The sequence below is a fragment of the Macrosteles quadrilineatus genome, unplaced genomic scaffold (assembly GCF_028750875.1).
Source record: "Macrosteles quadrilineatus isolate MER2022 unplaced genomic scaffold, UCM_ALF_1.0 Scaffold_4__1_contigs__length_99947679, whole genome shotgun sequence".
Lineage (NCBI taxonomy): Eukaryota > Metazoa > Arthropoda > Insecta > Hemiptera > Cicadellidae > Macrosteles > Macrosteles quadrilineatus.
In genome coordinates, this window is record NW_026542597.1 from 59,267,030 (window position 1) to 59,290,277 (window position 23,248).

Below are 23,248 nucleotides of genomic sequence, written 5' to 3' on the forward strand. Positions count from 1 at the left end.
CAACACACAGCGCGCGATCCAGTTGTATTAATAGAGATCGATGCACAGGATATTGTTTTCGTATTAGTTGGCCTTTTTCCAAGATGACCGTGACCGTTAACTTATTTTATGGACTCCCTTGGAGAATAATTCAAAACTACAAAGAACATTTCTAATCCCACAGTATACTAGCTATTTAAATTATAAACACTTTGGTGTTTGAAAAATATTTTTGGACGGTAAATTTTGCAGCTTTTTGAAATCATCCAAGATGGCCGCTTGCCTCCAAGGACTCAACAATAGGCCTAATTGTGCGACTATAAAGGAATAACTTCCCACCTTACGCTTGCGAATTAGTACGGTACATATTTGTATCCACAGTTGCCAGGACGACTATTAAGACGACCAAAGATTACATTGACATTTAGGTATTTAATCTGTAGAATAGTAATTGTTAAGTAATCTGGAAGACAACTAATTAAAATGAAGTGCGAAAGATGGGTTATGAGAGTGCTCAATGCCTGAAGCATAATCCATTTGTTTGAGGTGCGGATTTTCAAGCTTGTAGAACAAATAAATATCACAAAGTAGAAGGGCAGGGGTGAAAGTGACTGAAGTGACGGGATACCCGGGTGGATTTTCAGTGACTGGATTCCAGTGGTATGCGGTAAAATATATAGTGACTGGCTTAGCAGCACAAATTTTACGTGACTGGCTTTCCCATGCAAATGCGGTGGTGACTGCATTAGCATAGCATTTTTTACGTAATTATATTTTAGTATTTTTAAGAAAAAAAGAGATATATACGTTCAGATATGTCTAGGCTTAAGATTTTTACCAACATATATTATATATATATCATAGTCTTGAAATATATTGGGGGGTGCAACTGACTGACTTCCAGTGTATATTTTATGTGACTGGCTTCCCGGGCGCGGCCGTGTATATATATACCTATATATATACATATATAAAAATTTGAACGAATGGTGTTTTTGGCCTCTGGGGACATTAAAATGAAAAAGTAAATCGGTCCCGGGCCTAAGTCTTACCATGAGACCTACGGTAATAGCTACTTCCCTATAGGGAAATTCGCTAAAATAAAAAAAATTATAGTGCTGCACCCTGTTGGTAATCCTTGCAACTTTAATGCTATTGTACATCATAGAACAGAACCAACTTGTTCAATTGAAACAGCTGTTAAGATTCATTAATTCCTTTTAAATATGAAAAATCATAAGGTTAACATAGAAAACTCCAGAGCCACTGGGGCGGAGCCCGAAAGCCCAATCAGAATAAAAACTACTTAGTTTTCCTATTTAATGCCCAAAGAATCGGTGTACCGAATTTCAGCCTCCTTGGTAAATGGGAAGTGGGAGAATTAGTGATGAGTGAGTGAGTGAGTGAGTGAGTGAGTGAATCAGTCAGTGAGGGCTTTGCCTCTTATATATTTAGATAAACAAGTTTTAAGTAGGGACCAAGACAAAATCTTGTTAGATGCATGATGGATTGCTCACTTAGTTGTCAACGCTAGTTTTTCTGCTCAACCCTAAGAAAGTAATGGTCTGACGCTTATCCGAAACGTGCAGCTTCATACGTAACTTCTGCTCTCCTGTTCTTTGGTTTTTAATATGTAATCATGAGCCTAAACACCTTTTTAGGTTCATCATCCGGTTATCTGTATGTGGTTTTTTAAGTTCTGCCAATATTTGGGGTAGGCTACACAGGGTGCAAATCGTCGTTTCTTTATTATTCCCCAAACTGTTAGAGAAAAATAAAACTACCATTCTAAAAGCTATTCTTATCATATGGATTCATAAATCTGAAGCAAATGCTGTAATATTTACCATCGAATACGGGAGTCTCATTTAATGATATCAAAGTTTTATGCTTACCAGACATTAACAACGCTGACTACATAAACAGCGCTGATACAGTATTTTCCAACAGGACGAGGAACTTTCTTGCAGAAAGCCCCCAGGGCCCCATCCAAAATAAAGTCTTTGGTTTTCAGTAGGCAATTCATCCTACACACACAATTTTCATCATCGCTTTATACATAATGGTGTTTCGGTGTCGTAGCTCAATAATTTTTCATTTCACCCATTAATCGGAAGAAATGATTGTATACAAAGTTCTTTTGCGTGTAGGGTAAACATGAATGAATGGAAACTTTACCATTGCATTAAAATGAAATAAAAAAATCTGAATCATAAATAATTGTATCAGTAAATAATGGGGTTTAAGACCTAATTTGCCCGTCAACCCCTGGAACCCCATAAAAAGAACACCCAAGACAGCCCAATCCAAACCTCTACCATTTACGCACAACGATCTCCGCCCCAACAATTCATTCGTGTTTCGCCCCTAGATGGCGTCCTGCCACGCGATGTTTCAATGTTGGTCCCAGCCGCTAAAAAATGTATACACAGTATAAAGATGAAGCCACGTACTCGTATATGGCGGAGTGTATAGAGCTGGGCTGAATTATTGAACGGCCGCACTTGGATACTTCGTGTAGTAGTTTGGACGTTTATGCCCTCGTAGATTATTGCTGTCTCGTTCCAAAACATTATTTTTATTTCAACGTACTTTCAGTTAAATAATTGTGGTTACATACAATATTAATTAAAATATGAGCATTTTTCCATCAACCTTTAATTTTGACAAATAACAATGGTTATGTTGATTGTAAAAGAATAATTTTAATGTTCATATAAAATATTTTTAGCTACATAGCTACAATTTCCATAAATATGATAAATCATCAATGGCGGAATTAAACTTAGACATTGCTATGATGTTTAGGAATATTTTAAACAGAATGCTGACACATTTTAGTTAGTGTTTTCTATGTTAGTTAAGCTCTCTTCAACATCTTGGTTTCTCATTAGGTACACTTTTTAGAGTTTAATTAAATTTATCATCGAATCGATAGAAAAAGTTATGCTAGTAGCCCATAATGGATAAAGAATGGTCATACGATAAAATCGATCTTATTCTGTTTACTTAGCTTGCTATCGGTACGTTGCTTACATGTGAAGGATTTATTCCTTAATTTAAGGCCCATTGTTCCTGCATATTCTAAAGTAAGCTTTAGTCCAGTTGAAAAAAAACAACAAAAAACACGAGACTGCGAGAGGTGACCCACATAGACATGGTTACCTGGCCATAGAGTTATGATGATGGCAGTAACTATACTTCCTTCGCTTCAATGTGGGAAAAGTTGGTCACAGTTTGCGGGGGAGTGACCCGAAATGAGATAATTGACGAGGTACAGGACCTTTGAAGGTACGGAGGTAAGTGGAGGTAATGACGTTGCCGATGCAGTGCGACCGAGGAAATGCACCATAAAGATGGGAGATACTGAGCATGACATGGACCATCTTTGGCCACAAGAGTTCATGTTTCATGTCTTGGTTGAACCATGGTCAACCGCTTGCTTCAGTAATGCACAGCTAGGAAGAATCCTAGGATCATGCCTCTGAGATTGTCCGTAGTAAAAGTCAAAACGCGAAACCATATTCTGGGCTACCTCTTTGATTTAGTTGTTTATATCCTAATTTAAGTTCTAAGTCGTCCATAAAACGTATAAAATGGTTTGTGGCAAGATGTATGGATGAGTTCAATATTTCCGATATACGTTTCAAAAGAGATGCAATAAAACAAAACACTTGGAATAAAACACGTCGTGTTAACAGTCATTTTACTTTACATTGAACTTGAACTAGACTAGTTAAGGACATTGACTAAGAATAATAAAAATCTTACTTGAAATAAAAAAATTTCGAGTAATAATCCAAATAACTTTCTATATCAACGAAAGGGTCGATTTGGACTTGTAAAGTTAATTATTATAGCACCGTAGTCCCACCGGACTACTGTGTAATCAAAAGTGTACGAATTAATTATAATTTAGTGATATACAGTAAAAGTAAATAATTTAGTTATTGGTTATTACTTTTCCATGTATTTTTGAGCTTGTTTACAGAATGGGAGCTGTGTTCTAGAACCAAAAAGTATAAGCACAACGCATTTATATTTCTTTTATGTTGATGGAACAAAGTTCATAGACGAAACATATCATAATAACTGTCGGTTTATGTCTAACGAATACGTCGAATGCATTCGTACTACAGGAGTGGTCTTTAATAAATGGCATTCCTTCTCTATGCAGTATGCAGTCAACGTAAAGGAACATTTAATGTGTAGGGTTGGTACTTCTGAATCAGCTGTGTATTGCTCCAACCAATAGCAATAGCGCCTCTGTTTTTCTGCCATGTTGTTGTCTGTTGTTGTCGTTGTGTCGTGTTTTGTCAAACAAAATATCATCTTCGCCACCGGTTATTTTCCAGAAGAAATTGTTTGCGGCAGTTTCATTCTTTTCTTTGTGATTTGTTCTTGTATTTAAGTGTTAATTTTGTTTAATCATCCGCTTCTTCTTAAAAATGTGACGAAAACGAATAATTATCAGGTTTGTTGTGATTATTTTGAGGTTAGTGTATGTTGAATGGTTGAATTTGTGTCAGGCCAAGTTCAAAGTGGTGGTAAGTTATATAATATTGTTATTTACCACTCAATCCTACATAATATGCCAATTCTTAAGCCAACCAAGATTCCTTTTAGAGAATAAGCACCGAAATTAGACTTAGTTCCTACGATTTTTTCTTTATCCATAACTTATCATATTTTGATGATCGTAGGCCTTTGAGGACCACATTCTAAAATTTAGCCCAATTTACTCAATGAATAATTCAAATTATTGAATTTACAATCGGCAGCTCGCAATTCTTTTCTTTGAGATCTCTTTAAAATAGTAAAGCATGTCAAGTGGCTTAAGTAGGCCTATGTTGTGCTGGACATTGTTGAGAGTAACTAAATTAGCCTATCTAAAAGATAAATATTGACTGACTGCATGTTTACAACCTCTAATTGTTCGTCCTAACACTTGTTTATAAAACAACTTGGTCATTTTAATTTTTTCTTTCAATGCACAGTCTGTAGGGTACCTACGTCCAGTTGTACATTTTCACTATGTTCTTTCTAGTCCGTAACTTACATGGTCATATCGAAGCTTTTAAAAACAACTAAACTTAACATTGTTAAGTTAGGCTATTTTAACTTAGCTTAACTAACACCCAGGCTAAATATAACCCAAACACATTTGGTAAAAAAAACTATTATTAGGTCTTTCTTATCATATTAGGGATCATTTTCTTTTTTGTTGTATAACCGCAGGTAACTTAAATCCCCTCATAAGTTTAGGCTAAGTTTATTCGATCTCAGGCTATCCTACCTCTAATTGTCCAGCCACTTTTTCTAATTGAAAATATAGGCCTAAGTTAAAGTAGCCTAATACTGATTGTTTACAATAGAAAGTTAACTTAACTTTCTCACGGTTCATCATACTCTGTTTTGCAGCAGGTTAAATATTTTAATACCATTTTTAAAAGGCCTATGGATAAGAAGGGGCACACCGTGCTTTTACTTAAACCATGAGAGCTCCAGCTGACTAACCCTAATCCCTTTTTACTCTATAGCTAATAACATGTAAAGGATCCCTAATATTATTTTGGGGACCTAAAGCAAACCTCGATTATATTTGGCGACTTGAGTTAGCTAGGCCTACTAGTGTAGGTTATTAATAGTGGTTTGTTTTGAAACAGAAAGCGGTGGCGGAGACGGAAGGAGAGGCACTGTTGGTGGAGAGCGTCGCAAGACTCATCCTCCAGCTCGGAGGACGAGCCTACGCACCCCTCGTATAGCTATCACTCAGACACAGAAACCAACATGCCGTGTGGTAAATATCCAACATAAAAGATAACATGCTAGCCTATATTTTATCACGTTGTTATGTTTATATATGTAGCCTAATAGAATTTATGTTGTCAGCTGCTAGATGATTGTATACAGTAGTAGGCGAGAGTTAAGAAGTCCTCTGAGCCAGAGTGATATTCAGCAATGTTTGTATGTTGCCACGCGGTATTTGTAGGTGCTTTTTTGGTTTTAACGCAGTGGATGTGAGCCCTGACTGCCACATTGGACATGAGTAACCTGCCCGGCGCGCCTAGCAGTCGAGTAGCAAGAGCCTGCAGTTTTAGAATAGGCCAGGGCTCAGAGGACTTCTTAACTCTCGCCTACAGTAAACTCCTCCCAATTCAAATAACCTTCATTAGAATATTCTGGTGAACTAAGACAGTACTGTAAGCAGTGGATTAGTGGGACTGAAACAAGTGTTAAATGCCACTCCGATTTTTCCAAAGAACCTATATTTTTCCACGACGACCTTGGTGAGCATTCCCCACCTGTAAAATTTACAACTAGACCTATACCACTGGCTGTGTAGCCTGATTCATGGGTAGTGTGTGGTACCTTAGTTTTAGAGAAAAAAAATTGAGAATCAGGATTGTGAGTGGTGTGCTTAAAAACAGGCTATAGGCCTAAAGCTGCCTTGGATTTGAGTGAAGCTACTAGGCTATGCCATATTTTCATCCAAAAGGCGATTTTGAGGGTCTATGACAAAATGGCCTGATTAGGCAATCTCTCCTTAGCTGACTCATTATAGGCCCTACACCAAATCCTAGTCAAGTCTCACATTTTTTTGTTTTTTTCAGGGTTTGAAAACTCAGCGATGAAGTCGAGTTTCTCGCTGTCCTCGCTGCAGCCCTCTAGCACCAATCTAGAGAGTCCAGAGCACGCGAGGGTGGTGGAGCGACCCTACAACTCCCTCAGGAAAACCTGCAGGTACAAAAAGTCTTCGTACCTTCATCAAATCTTCTGTAAACTATTCAATCAATCAAAAATTATGCAATAAATTTAGTATGCCTATTTGCAGTCAGTGAAACAGAAAACATATTGAATGCAAATTTTAAGATTTCTTTCAAATTGTTTACAAAGCATTAATTGGGCTTGCAACGTTAAAAGTGATTTTACCTGCTGCCTAATTTCGAGATTGCATGGGACAGGGCCAACAAGTCACAAGTCTCCAATAAGTCCTATAAAAGACTCTTAGAGGAAACCAGCAAAATGTCCTTTGCACTACCCTGGTGTATTTTGTGTGTGTGTCGAGAGTCCTTTGAAGATTTTTGAACAGTTGCTAAAAGGTAGCTAACATGGCTTGTAATTTGTGAGTCTCCTCCCAAACAATCTGAAACACAAGATAAAAGAAAAATGAATGTATTGTTTTCAATAAGATAACACTAGGTAATTATTTTATTACAAAGTATTAAGTCAATAAAAGTACTGACCTAACAAGTAGTATGATTAAGGAGTTGCAAATATTGTAAAGTATTTTCCTTATAATTAGGGAATTTTATATCATAATCTGTAACGACCCAAAACCCGTCAAGGGGTAAAAACCCGATTTTTAAAAGTTTCATTTTAAATATTATAATTGTCTACGTTCGGGGTAAGCCGCGCCCGCGTTGTCAGCGGCATCGTAGGGGCAAGGGTCCTACGTCATCGTAGAGGGGATGACGCTAATTACCTACCCCGCCGCCAGGGGCGATGGCGAAGAAGGACCAGAAGAGCGGACCTCATGGTCAGTCGTCCACCCGCTACCGAACCGTCAGTACGCTTGCTGTTTGGAGACAATCCAACAGTCTATAACCTCCTAAATTCTGGTCAATTAAAGATTTCCCCCGTTCCTGGTAGAATCATAAGTCATCAGGTTAGTGTGCTACCGAATTTATTTTGTTTAATCTCATTTTTAGAGAAGTTTTATTATTTTTATTTTACTGTGCCGCAGTTGCGCGCACCCCGCACGCTTTTTCACGTACGAGCACACTACCTTTTGTCTTAAACCAGCTTCGGAAATCAGTTAAGTTGCCGGAACGGTTTACGTACGACTTACCTCGTTACCCCGGACCGTCCTACGTAAATTTGGTTTAAAAACCCCGTATCGACTCTGGTGATCGACCGAGTCTAATTTTCCCGACAAGTTTACTTTGGTGATTACCAAGTATAACGACCGAGTCTCGTTTTATATTAGTTAAGTTTCTAATTAATTAGGTTATTCGCATTCATCATAGGTTATTCAAAATTCTAAATTTAACTTTACATATTTTTCGAGTGGCTATGATGAGCACTTGTTGAAGGTAAGCTTGACATTGTAAGCATTATTGTTGTAATTAATATTCTGAGCCAATAAACTCGAAACGATAATTAACAAACACGTTAGAGCCCTGGACTATCTCATTGTAGGCTAAGCTATCTGGACAAATTTAAGGTGTGACAGAATTTCAGGTGAGACGACAATCACGTACTATAAAATCTCAATTTTGTCTCTCAACCCGAAATTTCGTCATATCAAATGGCGATCCGAACAGGGACTATTGAATGTTAACGATATTTTATGGCGCCCGAAGGCATAGTCGATAATTAATTGTTTTGGCTCAGAATTTAATAAATATTACACATACGAACATTACCATAATCAGTGTTGTGTACGAGACGTTACAGTGGAATATTGGTTGTATACCGTAGAACTGGATACGATTAAACGTCAGTACTGTTGTTTAACGTACTACGTTTGTTTAATAGAATTACAGGATATTTATTGGAATTTAATTGACCTCGAACTTAACCGTTTATACACCGTGTTTATTTGTACCAGTGTTTATAGATTTCCTCTGATAATTTATTGTTATTCTTTTATAATTGTTTAAGTAGGAAATGGTTAACACTGCCTTTCGATTTAATTCAGAGTATTCTGTAAGAATTGTTCTGCATCAAGAAGGCTAGTCGACCTGTCAGTTCACTAGTGTTGCGCTTGCCTATTGTTCTCTGTATGAATGGGTAAGAGATAAGAGCGGCCCGATCAGCTGTTTGATAACGGTTTGTTATTGGAGTTTCCCCGTAGTTCTTTCAATTCTAGTGGGCTTATTTCTGACAATATTTACATCCGTTGCATTGCATAATATTTATAACGCAACTGAGACGCGCTTTAAATATTTGGGATCAGAACTGTTTTATAATAATATTGTTGATTAACATATTGTTATACTTCTGGTTGTCCTAATATTTAACAGCAATTAGAATACCCCAGTTTTATTGTATTGTAATACAATATTGTTACACACAGGAAATAACATTGTTTAATATAATAATACAGGATTATTATATTTTGGATTGAGCCTAATTACGACGGTTTACGTATACGTTAGTGATATAATAATATTGTTGGTTAACATATTATTGTATTGCTCAGTAACAATTAGTTCACAACGATCATTAGGCTAACGTATTATCGGAACTTTGTTTACTTTTTGCGATTGTAAACATTGATTGTTGGGGTATTGTATCAGTGGTTTAAATATTATACTGAACATTTGCGATTAGCGACGAGCCTTACGACAGTTACACAGTCTTTTACGTATTTTTTCGACAACAACCATTGTCGTCGACTGTTGTATTTCCTAATAATAATTTAAAAATGACACCTTGGGAATTATTTTTGCGCCTTTGGACTTATCTTTTCCCAGTTATGTATATGCTGACTCCAGATGAATCAGGGAAAAGGCCCCCGCGCAAAAACAATGACCCACCGCCAACTGCTACCGCTCCCGCCGCCACAACCGCTCCCGCCGTCACAACCGCTCCCGCCGTCACAACCGCTCCCGCCGTCACAACCGCTCCCGCTGTTACTACCGCTCCCACCGTTACCACTACAACTGCCGTCACCACTTGAACGTATGTCGCTACAGCAACCACCGCTGCCACTGCCGTTACCACTCGTGGGTCTACGGAATCGATCGTGCCGCGCACGCCGTTTGACGAACCGCGCGTCGGGTGGATTTATAGACTGAGCAAAGAGGAGCTGCAGAATGAGATGAGTAAATACGGCCTTTCTACGGCAGGTACGGCAGAGGAACTTAGGAAGAGCTTTGTGGATTTTTGGCGATCGCCATTATCCGCAATTACCCGTACCGAACCCTACCGGACCGTTGACCCTCGACGCACTCTTAATATCCCGCCGGCGAATTACGGGTCGGAATACGCGTCTAAGGACAAGCTAGGCTTACATTCCGCCCTAGACGAACGTGACAGTGTACGGGAGATACTTGGGTTGTCACCGAATGCGGACTCTATGCTAGTGAGACGGGTCCTAGCCTCAATGGTGAATACCTTGAGGTCAAACGACGCGACTCCCACGGGACACTACGCGACCGACACGGTTCCCGCTCACGCCGCACCCCCTACCACGAATTATGCCGATCTGTGCTACGGTGCGGTACCACGTCCTAACGCCTCGGCAACTCGCGAGTTGCGAGATGCCGATCCATCGAGCCACGCTGGCCACTCAGGCCGCCAATCGCTAGACGGAGCCTCCATTTACAACGTCGTTCGTAAGTGGAACCTTCGTTTTGACGGTCGCAAAGACCCGGTATCGTTCCTGGAACGCTTGGAGGAGTTAATGGTGGCGTATTCCTTAACTCCAGACCAGGTCTTCAGGGCTCTGCCAGAACTGTTGACCAGCAACGCCCTATTATGGTACCGCAATAACCGGGAAGCGTGGGCCGATTTCCAGGATTTTCGTAGCCATTTCGAAATCCAATATCTACCTCTCGGTTATCGCCGTAACTTGGACGAAGAGATTCGTAAGCGGACACAGGGTGACCAAGAGCCGTTTAGAGAGTTTGTAGTCGCGTTAAGAACGCTAATTCGAAGGAGAGGATCCATTTTGTCCCACGATAAGATTGACTTGATTTATACGAATATGCGACCCGAATACAAGCTTATGGTTCGACGCCAGGACTGCTTGACTCTGACCGAACTGATTAAGCGTGCCGAGGAGTACGAGTCCTACGTTAGGGATAAGAGTACGTTTCGTCCTCCACCACCTCTGGCTATCTCTCTCATTCCTGAAACCGCGTACCACGGGCGAAGGCGTTTCGAACGTCCGATCGATAACGCCGCAGTCACTGCTGAGTCACCGCGCGAACCGAGCTCCCGGTCCTACCCGCAGCACCAGAGATACGACCGCGCGCGGCAAGGACCGAGTTCGCGACCCAAGGCGCAAAGCCTATCCGTGCCCAACTCCCACACGAATGTGAGAGGGGCGGCACTGGAGAGACCTGTTCACGTCAGCGATGGATACGTTTGCTGGAATTGTGACCGTACGGGGCACTTGTTCCGTGATTGCCCCGAACCGAGAACCTGGAAGTGCTTTTATTGTAAGACCAAAGGCATTTCGACCGCAAAGTGTAACTGCGAGGCGGGAACCGCCCACAGGATTCAGCTAAGAAGGGGACGGCCGACTCCAAATCCCCGAACCGAAAAACAACCCCCTCAACAATGGAGCGCGTGGCTCCAACGAATAAAGGATTTCCCCGTCTCGACCAATCACGATGTTGTTTCCCTCGATACAAGACCCTTCGTAACCGTAGAAACATTCAGTCAACCGTTTAGGGCCCTCATGGATACCGGCGCCGTGGTCAGCCTCATTGGTGACCGTCTCGCAACGTTACTACAATCCCGAGGGGTTCCGCCTGTAGACAGCGATGTCGATATAAGAATGGCGAATGGCATGCTGTCTCACATCACGACTGGATACCGAGTTCGCGGATTATTCGGCGGACTCGAATACAAATGGGACGCGTTGCATGTGACGGGATTGGCTTGCGATTTAGTTTTAGGAATAACGCAAGTTAACGACCTCGGCTTAGCACGATTTGAACTCACTGTAGAACGCGGTCCTGGAGAATGTTCCGGACCCGCCAACGACGTATCTGCAGTGAGTAGGCTGTCGAATGACCAGGGCAAGCGACTGGAGACGTGCCTAGCCAACGAACTCGCGCTCCTCGAGAAGGTCACGTCCGACCTGGAAGGCGAGGAGGAAGAAGAGCCACCCCATCGACCCGTGGTTACAACAGTCGCGCTGGTGGAGGTATCCCCAGCCAACCGTCGCGATGCTCGCGCAGATACGCCTCACACCCCGATCGCCACCGCCTCGTCTAGCCGGCCAGTGTCACAGGAGGTACGCGACCTCCTGTCCAATTTACCGTTGGAAGACACGGGGCGGCGAAGGAAAAATCAGAGGATGAAGGTGTTCAGGGGAGATGGAACGTTTTTCCGGGTCCGTACGAAAAAGCTGCGGACGATGGAGGAGATATATTGAGGCGACGTACCCATTTTAAGAAGAGTTAAGATTTCGTTATTTTCTTGCTCAAGAGTTTCGCAGCAGACACCGACAATACCCTAGGTTTGGGTATTCTTTTTTTCTTTTTCCGTTTTTCTTTTTTTTTCTCTGCGAAGTAAGAAGGGGGTGTAACGACCCAAAACCCGTCAAGGGGTAAAAACCCGATTTTTAAAAGTTTCATTTTAAATATTATAATTGTCTACGTTCGGGGTAAGCCGCGCCCGCGTTGTCAGCGGCATCGTAGGGGCAAGGGTCCTACGTCATCGTAGAGGGGATGACGCTAATTACCTACCCCGCCGCCAGGGGCGATGGCGAAGAAGGACCAGAAGAGCGGACCTCATGGTCAGTCGTCCACCCGCTACCGAACCGTCAGTACGCTTGCTGTTTGGAGACAATCCAACAGTCTATAACCTCCTAAATTCTGGTCAATTAAAGATTTCCCCCGTTCCTGGTAGAATCATAAGTCATCAGGTTAGTGTGCTACCGAATTTATTTTGTTTAATCTCATTTTTAGAGAAGTTTTATTATTTTTATTTTACTGTGCCGCAGTTGCGCGCACCCCGCACGCTTTTTCACGTACGAGCACACTACCTTTTGTCTTAAACCAGCTTCGGAAATCAGTTAAGTTGCCGGAACGGTTTACGTACGACTTACCTCGTTACCCCGGACCGTCCTACGTAAATTTGGTTTAAAAACCCCGTATCGACTCTGGTGATCGACCGAGTCTAATTTTCCCGACAAGTTTACTTTGGTGATTACCAAGTATAACGACCGAGTCTCGTTTTATATTAGTTAAGTTTCTAATTAATTAGGTTATTCGCATTCATCATAGGTTATTCAAAATTCTAAATTTAACTTTACATATTTTTCGAGTGGCTATGATGAGCACTTGTTGAAGGTAAGCTTGACATTGTAAGCATTATTGTTGTAATTAATATTCTGAGCCAATAAACTCGAAACGATAATTAACAAACACGTTAGAGCCCTGGACTATCTCATTGTAGGCTAAGCTATCTGGACAAATTTAAGGTGTGACAGAATTTCAGGTGAGACGACAATCACGTACTATAAAATCTCAATTTTGTCTCTCAACCCGAAATTTCGTCATAAATCTCTGCCATTTGCTAAATAGCTGAAGTAAAGTTGTGAGAAGGATACAGTTTCAATAAACACTTGTGTTAAATTGATAAATGGGTTTTAATAGGTTGATTTGTATATTTGACATACTGGAACTTACATGTGTGAGAAAATATAGTTATTTTAATGATCCATTTTTTTACTGCTCCTTCATAGGATTTTGTGCCATTGAAACGACCAAAAGCAGTAATATTGTAAACTTCATTATTTTGTTTTATCTTCGATAAAATATAAGATTTAAAAATATTTTGTTAAAAAGGAGATCCTAGATTCCAATTTGACAACATGCTCCATCAAATACATTCGTGTGTAATTTGAATACATCTTGATGTGTGTAATCTTGTACTATCATTGAAATGGGGACACCACCTATATGCATATTTTAGCCCAAATAGTTTAAAGTTAGCGTTCCTGTGTTTGCAGTTATTACAATTCTGACTACCTTGAAAGGTTAAACCTCATAACCAACATTTACTGGCAATATTTTGTATATCTCTGAATTATTTTTCAAACCTTGCCTCTTTTAATTTTGTTATTGCTCGTGAAAATAGTATTTAAGCATATTCAAAACATGAGAACCATCCTAATCAATATAAAACTAACATTTACATTTCAACCAGTTAGTAAATGATTCTATGAACTGTAATGTCTGATACTTTTACACTGTAGAAAAAACAACGAAGTAATAATAGGTACCTTCTAACAATCTTTGTATCATAAAATTGGCCTATGAATAATTAAACAGACTTACCTTGGTTTTATTGCGGTTTTCTTTCATCAGAGACACTGAGCTAGGCCTACTTAAAAACTAGTAGGCTTGTATTAAAAACTTGTAACATTGTGTCAATTTAATTAAACATCTTTTTCCATTTTGGAAATATATAAATCAATATTATAGAAGTGTAAAATTTGGTTTTTATCAGCAAAACATTTCTAATTGGAGCTTAGTTAAATCAAGTAGTATCCTTATATATAATACGTGAGGGCGATTTCTACAAAACACTACTCCTCCGTTAATAATGAACGGATTCTTACAAACTACGTGTCAAAATAAAGTATTTTTTGTGTGGACGCCCCCTTTCACCAATTCATGTAATAAAAGTCCTCGGGCTTTGCCCCACAGGCCATCAAAGTTGGAGTTTCTCCCATAAGATTAACATGGGGGAATCTAAATATTTAATTGGAAACTTTGTCCCCATTAATTTAAGAGAACGGCTGGGCGTAGAAACTTGGTAGAGGTGTCAAAAGAAAGGTCTTGGTCTGTAGATGAGTTACCAAAAGAAAAACTAAGCAAAATCCCTTAGAACTTTGCCCCAGAAGCCTTTAAAGATCCCGCCACAGAGTTGTTTACATTTTGGCCATGTGAATAATACTTTTTAATGAAACAGCTGTTCATTTTTAAATTGTATTTCAAACATCACACATTTACTGGGAGTTACTGAATTCTACCAAATAAGTATTTGCAATGTTATTTTCCGATTTTAAAATTAATTTTCTTCTTTATCATGTCATGTTTTGCAATATAACATTCCATTATGAAATCCATTATGAAAGGAAAATCCTTTTATCACAGCAATTCTTAAATTATTTCTTATTGAACTATCTTATATCTATTGAACGGGTTGGTGTCTGCCTTTTTCACCACTGTTGCCTACATTTTATCATATTATTCTACACATATCAAATATTTATGTAGAAATATCTGCTATTATCGTGTCTAATAAGATCCAAACATAGAAACCTTGCCTAAAATGGTATCCATCTTGACAAATTATTTGCTCCTGCCTAGGGCCTATATTGCAAACTTTGGTGCACTGGGTTGGTAACATTATTGAAAATAACACGACATTTTGGCTGTAAACTATGATACAAAGAGAAAATACTATTTAGCAACTACTGTCATGACAGAAAGGTCATATTCCTTTTAAACTAGATCGCATAATCCTTTATAAGATACGTTGCTTAACAATATATAAACGTCAATGTCGTCAATATATACGTATTAGCCAATTTACAGTATTTTTGCTTTTTGGAAATGTCCCATTGCTATGTCATTTGCATTATTTGATGCCAATGAAGCCACAAGACCATATGAACTAGGAGGCCCCTAACAGTTCAAGAATAAAAGCCAACTTCACTTCAAGTATATTCCACTACACCTAACATGCGGTAGAGAGATTATATTGACAACTTTATGTTATTGATAAGGCTGAGACAACTAACTGACTTCCCCCATGTCAAGGAATTCTAGCTTTAACAGTAACCCCACAATCAATTTCTGAAAACTATGCTAGAGGGTTCATTCATTGGCTCAGAAGTACGATATGTACTGCCCTTACGTGACGAAGGAAAAATCAAACTTACACTGTAACGGATATACCTCCCTTTGAAGTGAGAATATGTCTTCCCAAAAAATATTTTCTTTTGAAATAAAATCATACTACACTGATGAAATCACGGAAGTGTTTAGCTACAAAAGATCCAATGCCAAACAACCAAATGCGACACAGACAATGCAACACACAGACCAACAGACCAATGCGATTTTAATACGATTTAAAGGTTCTTCCAAAGGAAGAGATACCAGATAACATACTAATAATAACTCCGATGACGTACGGTATGGGGAATATTTTATTCATTGAATGATCAACCAATTTTGGCAACTAACGCAATTAATATCATTATAGTCATTTACACCATCATTTACATCATTTACACTTATAACTCTTTAAACAATGCTAAATGCTCAAAATATGTATATTTCACCCAATTTATCTCAGTTAGATGAATTAACGTAAGTCTTGAAAGTAACCGTCGATTTCGACGGGTTTCGCCTAGTTGGATATAATAGCTGTCCATTCAAAATAAAATCTATCAATTAAATTGTATGCTTGCCTATTAATATATAGATAGGCTAAACTATTTTTATTTTATTTTTTGTAAACAAACAACAAATAAAACATATGGTTTACCAAAATAAATCAAAATATTTAGGTATTGATAAAACTAAGTGTACAAACAATTTTAAACTCAATATTTTTGATACAACATAAAAATAGACATCTTCAGAACTTACTTATATATAAACTTAGTAGTTAAAAAAAAATATTGATTGTAGTGTTGGTGAAATGCAATACTAACTACATTCCTTCATGTAATTTTGAAACGTGATCATGTTTGCAAGTTTATTGATTTTAGAGCTTGAAACTAATGAAGTCATGAAAAAGCCAATAGTGTTTAATAATAAACTTAAAATGGACCTGAAGGTATTTGTTTTTCCTTTTGAATCAATTTGACGTTTTGTACACATTATTTTAAAATTACATTTCAACCTAAATAATTTATAGTTTCATATCTCAATCAGAAAAAAAACATTTGAAATCAAACTTATGGCTAATCAAACTACTATTATAGAAATGGGATGACTTTAACAAAGCTAAGCTAGAAATTCAATTAAGATACTTTTATTCTACTCCAAAATAATCTACTTGGTCTCATAATTAATTCATGCAAAGCTAAGGATATGATAAAACAATGTTTCTAATTTACAGTTTTACTCATCAATTTATCATTATATTACTCACGATACAGAGAGCTTGTGACTGGTTTTGAAGTTTATTTCAAATATGAATGTTGTTGCTAGGTAACTTATTTATGATTCTTTGTTAAAAGTGGTTATCTGTTTTTGTTTTTTTTTCTTGTAACCAAGGTGAAGTAAAATGTTAAACAAAGTGTTTTCTTGATAGCAAGGGCCGTCCCAGGGGAGCGTCAAGGGGGTCGTGACTCCCACCCAAAATATTTTTTATATATGTAGGCCTAAACTATTATACCAGGGAAACTTTGGGTAGACTTACGTATCTGTTGGCACAAACAACGAATGAAAATATTGATTATTCGATTGTTTCATTCGATATATCGTTTGGTAATTTAGGTGACTAACCTTACCTAACTAACCAAACGATATATTGATCGATATTTAATATATATCCATATATAACAGATACAATTAGAAACTTAACTGGTGCAAATAGTTCAACCGAAATCAATGTAACAGTTGTGGCAAACAATATAGGACTAATAAAAAAACTCTAACCTAAAACTTGGGACCGTTACTGAGTTAGTCTATTTTTTTGTATGTTGTGAAAAGTAGGGTTGATCGTCAGACGACGAATGCTTAAGGCCATATAGCAGTGTCTGATGCTGACGTTCGGCCGCATTCTTCTTATTTAGTCTAATTGTTCCACATTTAATGTTATCATTCATTTTAACCTAAATAATTGAAATTTGAATTGGCTATTGGATAAAGAATAGTAACTTTATCAAAGATATTTTGTCAAAAGTCGCTTGAAAGATAGGCTAGTTGAATATTAATTTATCTGAGTTAAACAATAGGAATTTGTAATAACACATTAAAACACATTCATCAACATCTTTAAACTCACTTTTCACGTTCTTGTACATCTTTTCTTATTGATTAATGCACCTTCAGCCTCATAACTTCACCCTCAAACTGAACTTTTGAGGAATTCTTCTTCAGCGGCAAAGTCAATACCTATTTTGAAACTGTCACTAATCCACTTTGATTCAAGCTTCTCCACTTCACAGCCTTACGTTAGGGAAGTTTTCACCCTCAAATTGTTTGACAATCAGCTATTGTGTCTAACGCTCATAGAAAACTTTCTGTTTGCAGAAGAGAAAGAGATGCTGAGAAAGATTCCTGGAGAAGATCCTGGGACAGGAGAGAAGTAACGAATGATCAATTCTGGAACGCTCTTGAAGAACCAAACTACCTCTACTTAATGGATTGTAATTTAATAGATAGTTGTAAGGTAATGTGCATCTTTTCAGTATTCATGTTGACTAATAATTCTTTGTTTTCAATTGTTTAAAAAACATGGAAAGAAATTTGATCAAAATCAGTTTACGGTCATTTATTGGTTATGACCCAAAGTTGCGATCCAGTAAATGACTGACTGTTTTAATAACTGTTGGTTAGAATTTTGATCTTAAAATGAGTAAAGAATATACTAAACTTTAACCTGTATAATTGTGTATAACAGTAGAACCTCAATATTTTGATACTTTATAGAATAAGGGGGTGTCGAACTATTAAAATTTTGAATTAGGCTATAGGGATGTATATTGGACAGGGGGGACACACAGGGATTATTTAAAATTTGAAATAAAGCTAATAAATACATAAATAGTATAAAACTTGACAAAAATAAACAAACATTTGCATCCCTACTGTACATTCTTTAAGTCTTCTTTACTCAGTATTGCTCTCACCCTATAATTACAAAAGGAAAGACGTTTATCCCGTAAAATGATGAGGCCTATCAGTCATAAAATACTTTTCTCATATTTTATTATGCAGTTTTTCTGTATTTCTGGCTAATTTTCAGGCTCACCTTTGAATCTGAAGGTCGCTGGTTTGATTCCAAATTGTAGTTTAAGAAATTGAATTGCTATTTCTTTAAATTTTTCGTATTGTAATTACAGTACTTTTAACTTTTTGTAACAACCATTGAAATAAATCCTGACCAACCAATCAGTTGGTACCAGTCAGTTTAAAAGCTTCTCTCTTGCAGCCTATGCCACTGCCAAACACCTATTTGATGTATACTCGACTCTGGCTATAAATTTGCGGAGCTGCATCTCCATCTTGACTGTCCATATTGTCAAATCTTAGTACAGTATACGTACTAATAATGTTCAGGAGCATTTCAAAAGCAAAATACAGCTTTTCAGATTTTTATTTGTATTTTTCACCCATATTTTAATTAATTGATTTCCTAATTCTGTATGTGTTGTTTTGTAGCAATACTGTATTGGGGCTTTGTTTATGAAGATTTTAATTTATATACACAATTCTCTTGCAGGAGGTGAGGAACGATCTTCACTACAGCTGTTCACCGTCTCATGACTGGAGCTTTGACCAGTTCTGCGCTCAGTTTACAGAACTCGACCAATGGCTCACAAGTATCCAGGAGACTATATACAACAAGGAGGAGAACGTCACCGATAGAAACTTAAGACTGGTAATTATAATGTTAGCTATGTCTGAGAACTAGTGTGAAGATTGGATGTAGCCTAAATTAAGGAAACTTTTTCAAGTCGCAGCCATGCAGGCTAATTTAAACTTGAAAGCGCAGCTGTTTCCTTAGTTCTCTGATTACTATCTTTGAGTATTAATACAACTAGACTTTCTATCCACATGTTTTTAATTTGTAGCCAGATTTTTATCAAAATCGTCGTGGTTGATGTGATCCACCGACAGATTGCGTTGATCTAAATTAATAATTTCTGTCGAATACACAAACCTTTTTACCAAGTCAAACTTAGGGAGTGACTTATGGTGAGCTATAGCAACTGGTATGACCCAACAACCTGGTCATCAATAATAGATGAGGTAGCCTATAAAATAGGATTTTAGACACATGCAAATTCTGTGACTAGCTCACACAATACAGCTGGTCCATATAGATGGGAGGTATACTTCAGTCAAATCCAATAGTCAATGCTATTATTTTGGTTTGTTATGGCCTTTATACAACAATTATCTTGCCGTCGTAGCCTATAACAATATGATGGAAAATTGACGTTCTTGACAAATATGAATCACATTCTAGAATATATTTCTGGGGAATTCATTGCCAGTTGATAGACTATGAAGAAATGGATTAATGTAAATAATTTACAATATTGAGGAGGCCATGATACACATTTGCACAGCGCAGTACGGCTGCAATAGCTTCCATGCAGAGACAGTAAATAATTTGGAAACTTTACTTGTGGATTTGGAATGTTGAAGACAATCATGGCTAATGTTTGTTTTCAGCTGTAGACGTCCCTTATCAGTTAATCCTTTGCGGTCGAATGGCGAGTATAGGTCGCCGCCCGCTATTTTGCCGACTGCTCAAAAATGGCGACCTACAAGGACCCCCCAAAAAAAAAAAAATCCAAAAAGTAAATTTTTTTGGTCGAATGGCGAGTATAGGTCGCTGCCATTTTCCTGCCTGCTTGAATGGCAAGCTAAATTCACCGGAGAATGTGGAAAAAATTCAACCTCAAAGGGTTAAACAATACTTTGCTAGTCATGCCCGATTCCTCATCCAAAATGTATTTATCTGACTTTACAAAATTCATGAATGATCGCAGCCAGCCTACATTGTGCAAAACTTCATTTGAATACCCTGCAACTGTTCACGACCATCTTTAAACTCTCTACTTCTTACACACATTTCCCATGTCCCAATATATACCTCATTCTTATCTGTCAACTGAAAATTAATTAAATTAGGTGTTTGTACATTAGACCTCAGAAATGTAACAATTGAATGTGATTAATGCTGAGAGCTTGATTTCTAGCTGTTGATTTCTCTTCACATTGTTATCAGCTACTGGTTTGTCTTGGCCTAATCTTTCAATTTGACTCCATCGTAGTTTTATTTGTACAAGTACATCCAGTACTTTGCTAAACTTCTTTCATTAAGATTTAAGGAATATAATATTCGATCTTGAGAGCCCTTTATCACTTGCAACAAGTCTACCATTTTGATGTCTAAAATGCAGCATTAAAATTTTTTAAAGACAGATCTAATTAATGGTTCATCTAGGATGTTACTGGGAAAACAAAAATCACAGTGTGCCGTCCATCAATTTATTTTACTGGTTATTTTATGTAGTGGATCGATTTCTCAAGGTCTTCAACTTGGATGCAAACATTTTGAAATAATTTTCTATCTTCTGCATGCAATAAAAATACCTTGAGATTGTTATCAGTGCTTGATTTTTCTCCGATCTCAAAGAGAGGGAGTCTACTGCAGTCCTATTTACTATATGAAATCATTGAAATAAGGAGCTCTTAGAGACAACTTTTTCTGGGTTTGGTTACTAATCTTTTGATAGAGATAAAACTTGTAAACAATCGTAAGCCATAGTATGGTCTTGGGGTCATGCCAAAAGTTGTTATAAGCAGTAAATAATATAGGCTAATCAAAATCATCTTGGAAATTGATACTATGACTATTACCTTTCTATTACTTAGAATTTTAATTATGTAAATTCAAAGTGATTGCCTTTGTTTGTCATAAAGACAGATTTTCTTGGGGAGGACCTGTAAGGAATAGGGATCAGACTTATTTCTACTTTAGGATTTTGTTCAAAATTTTGGCCCTTGTGTCTTAGGCCAAAATTGGGATGGTTTGGAGGTCCAAACTGCAATCTGGCTATAAAATACTAAATAAGATCTCATCCGTATCCCATATGGTTAAATTAAGAGCATTTTTGTGGTCTCGGCAAAATTGTGAGCGTCTTCCCCAGTTTAGGTGAAATTGTGAAAAATCGTCTCTGGTCACGGCAAAATCAACACCATCTTCCCACCATCTTCCCCCGTCACGGCAATATTATGAACATCTTATGGAGTCACAGCAAAATTATGAACTTATACCGCAGTTAAGGCGAAATTGAGATCATCTTCTGAGATCGCGTAGAATTTGTAAACTTTTTCTCCAGTCACATCGAAATTGTTAACTCATACCGCGGTTGAAGCAAATTAAAGAACATCTTCCAAGGTGGGGTTGTGATCATGAACTTCTTCCGCGGTTACAGCAACATCATCATCATCAATTCTCACAATTGCGGCAAAACTGTGAACAACACCCAATTGTGGTGTAATCATCAATTTTTGATCGTGCATCTTTGTTTTCTAGTATTGCAAAAATAAAAAATTTTCTCAAGCTGAGTTGGCTTTAAAAATATTTCTGTCCCGAACTGACTCCTTGGGCCAGTTGTTGACCCAACCTAATACAAACATATCGGGACCCGCAAACCCCTAGTAAGGAATAGCTCTAGTTCTGAAGTGTGTTGGCTCTTTTCATTAGTTTTAATTAAACATTTTATAAACATTTGTTTTGAAATAGTTACATGTGTGATTCATTTGCTCTTTGGCTTGACTGAGCTACTCAATCTAATTTAAGTGAAGCAGTTGGCACCAATCTGCAGCACTTGCCTCTGGTAAATAATTGTTCAGCTCCAGACACGGCTAAGGAACGGAGGTAGTTAACTTTGGCAGAAGTAAATTGCTTCAGAGGATTTCACAGCGCACCTAGTTTCATGCGACTAGAGTGGTTTCAGACATATCTGATGTACAGTAGAGAGTCGAAAATCTGAATGTCAAAAATCCCGAAACGTCAAAAATCCGAATCGCTCCTGAGGGTTTTAAAATATTGAATTAGCACAGAGACAACAGATGTCTTACAATTTCGCAGAGAAATGATTGATTGTGCCGAGCCAGTCTGTGTTTTTTTTTGTTTCCCATGTATAATCTCTACATATTTTTTCCAAGATACGAATTACAGCTATAAAACAAAAATACCTAAGTACAAAAATCATCATTTTTATTTATTTAATTCACTGTATCCTGGAACTGTATTTTTAATACTGTAGGCCTAATTATGTGTCTATTAGGCAATTCTAGGCTATGTTTGAAAATGTGTACAAATCGGTAATCTGAACTACCTACGGCAAGGGTGGTCCCATGGGGAGGGGGTCAGGGGGGTTGTGACCCCCCCAAAATATTTTATATATAGATAAACTATTATACCAGGGGAACTTTAATAATTTTTATTGCAAATCGTTCTACCAAATTGAAATTCATTGTAGTCTTTACACTTGTGGCGAACAAATGGACAACATTCAAACAAACATACAAACTCTAACCCAAACCTCGGGATCGTTCGAGTCTGACAATTTTTTGTACGTTATGAAAATTAGAGAAGATCGGCAGACGACGGACGCTTTCAGCCATATACGGCAACGGCAGTGTCCGATGCTGGCGTTCGACCGCATTTTCTTCTTATTTAATTTTTCGGCATTTAATGTTATCATTCATTTTAACCTAGATGGTTGAAAACTTGAATTGGGTATTGGATAAAGGAAAGAAGTTTTATCAATAGTCAAAGCTTGAAAGGTAGTTGAATATTAATT

The 23,248-nt window shown here is 37.8% G+C and overlaps 1 protein-coding gene across 5 annotated transcripts in view; it reads left to right on the top strand.

Annotated features, from left to right (window-relative positions):
- The window catches only part of LOC128991621 (uncharacterized), a 403,846-nt gene that overhangs the window by 175,929 nt on the left and 204,669 nt on the right, over nt 1-23,248 (top strand). For 4 of the 5 annotated variants that reach the window (XM_054414670.1, XM_054414667.1, XM_054414668.1 and 1 more), the window contains 4 exons: nt 5,646-5,779; nt 6,594-6,723; nt 17,949-18,087; nt 19,141-19,299. In XM_054414670.1, the coding sequence (XP_054270645.1) occupies nt 5,770-5,779; nt 6,594-6,723; nt 17,949-18,087; nt 19,141-19,299 (438 nt within the window). In that variant the 5' untranslated portion in view covers nt 5,646-5,769. Of the gene's footprint in view, nt 1-4,307; nt 4,454-5,645; nt 5,780-6,593; nt 6,724-17,948; nt 18,088-19,140; nt 19,300-23,248 lie in introns of those variants that run through there. The other variant, XM_054414671.1, reaches the window with a different exon arrangement.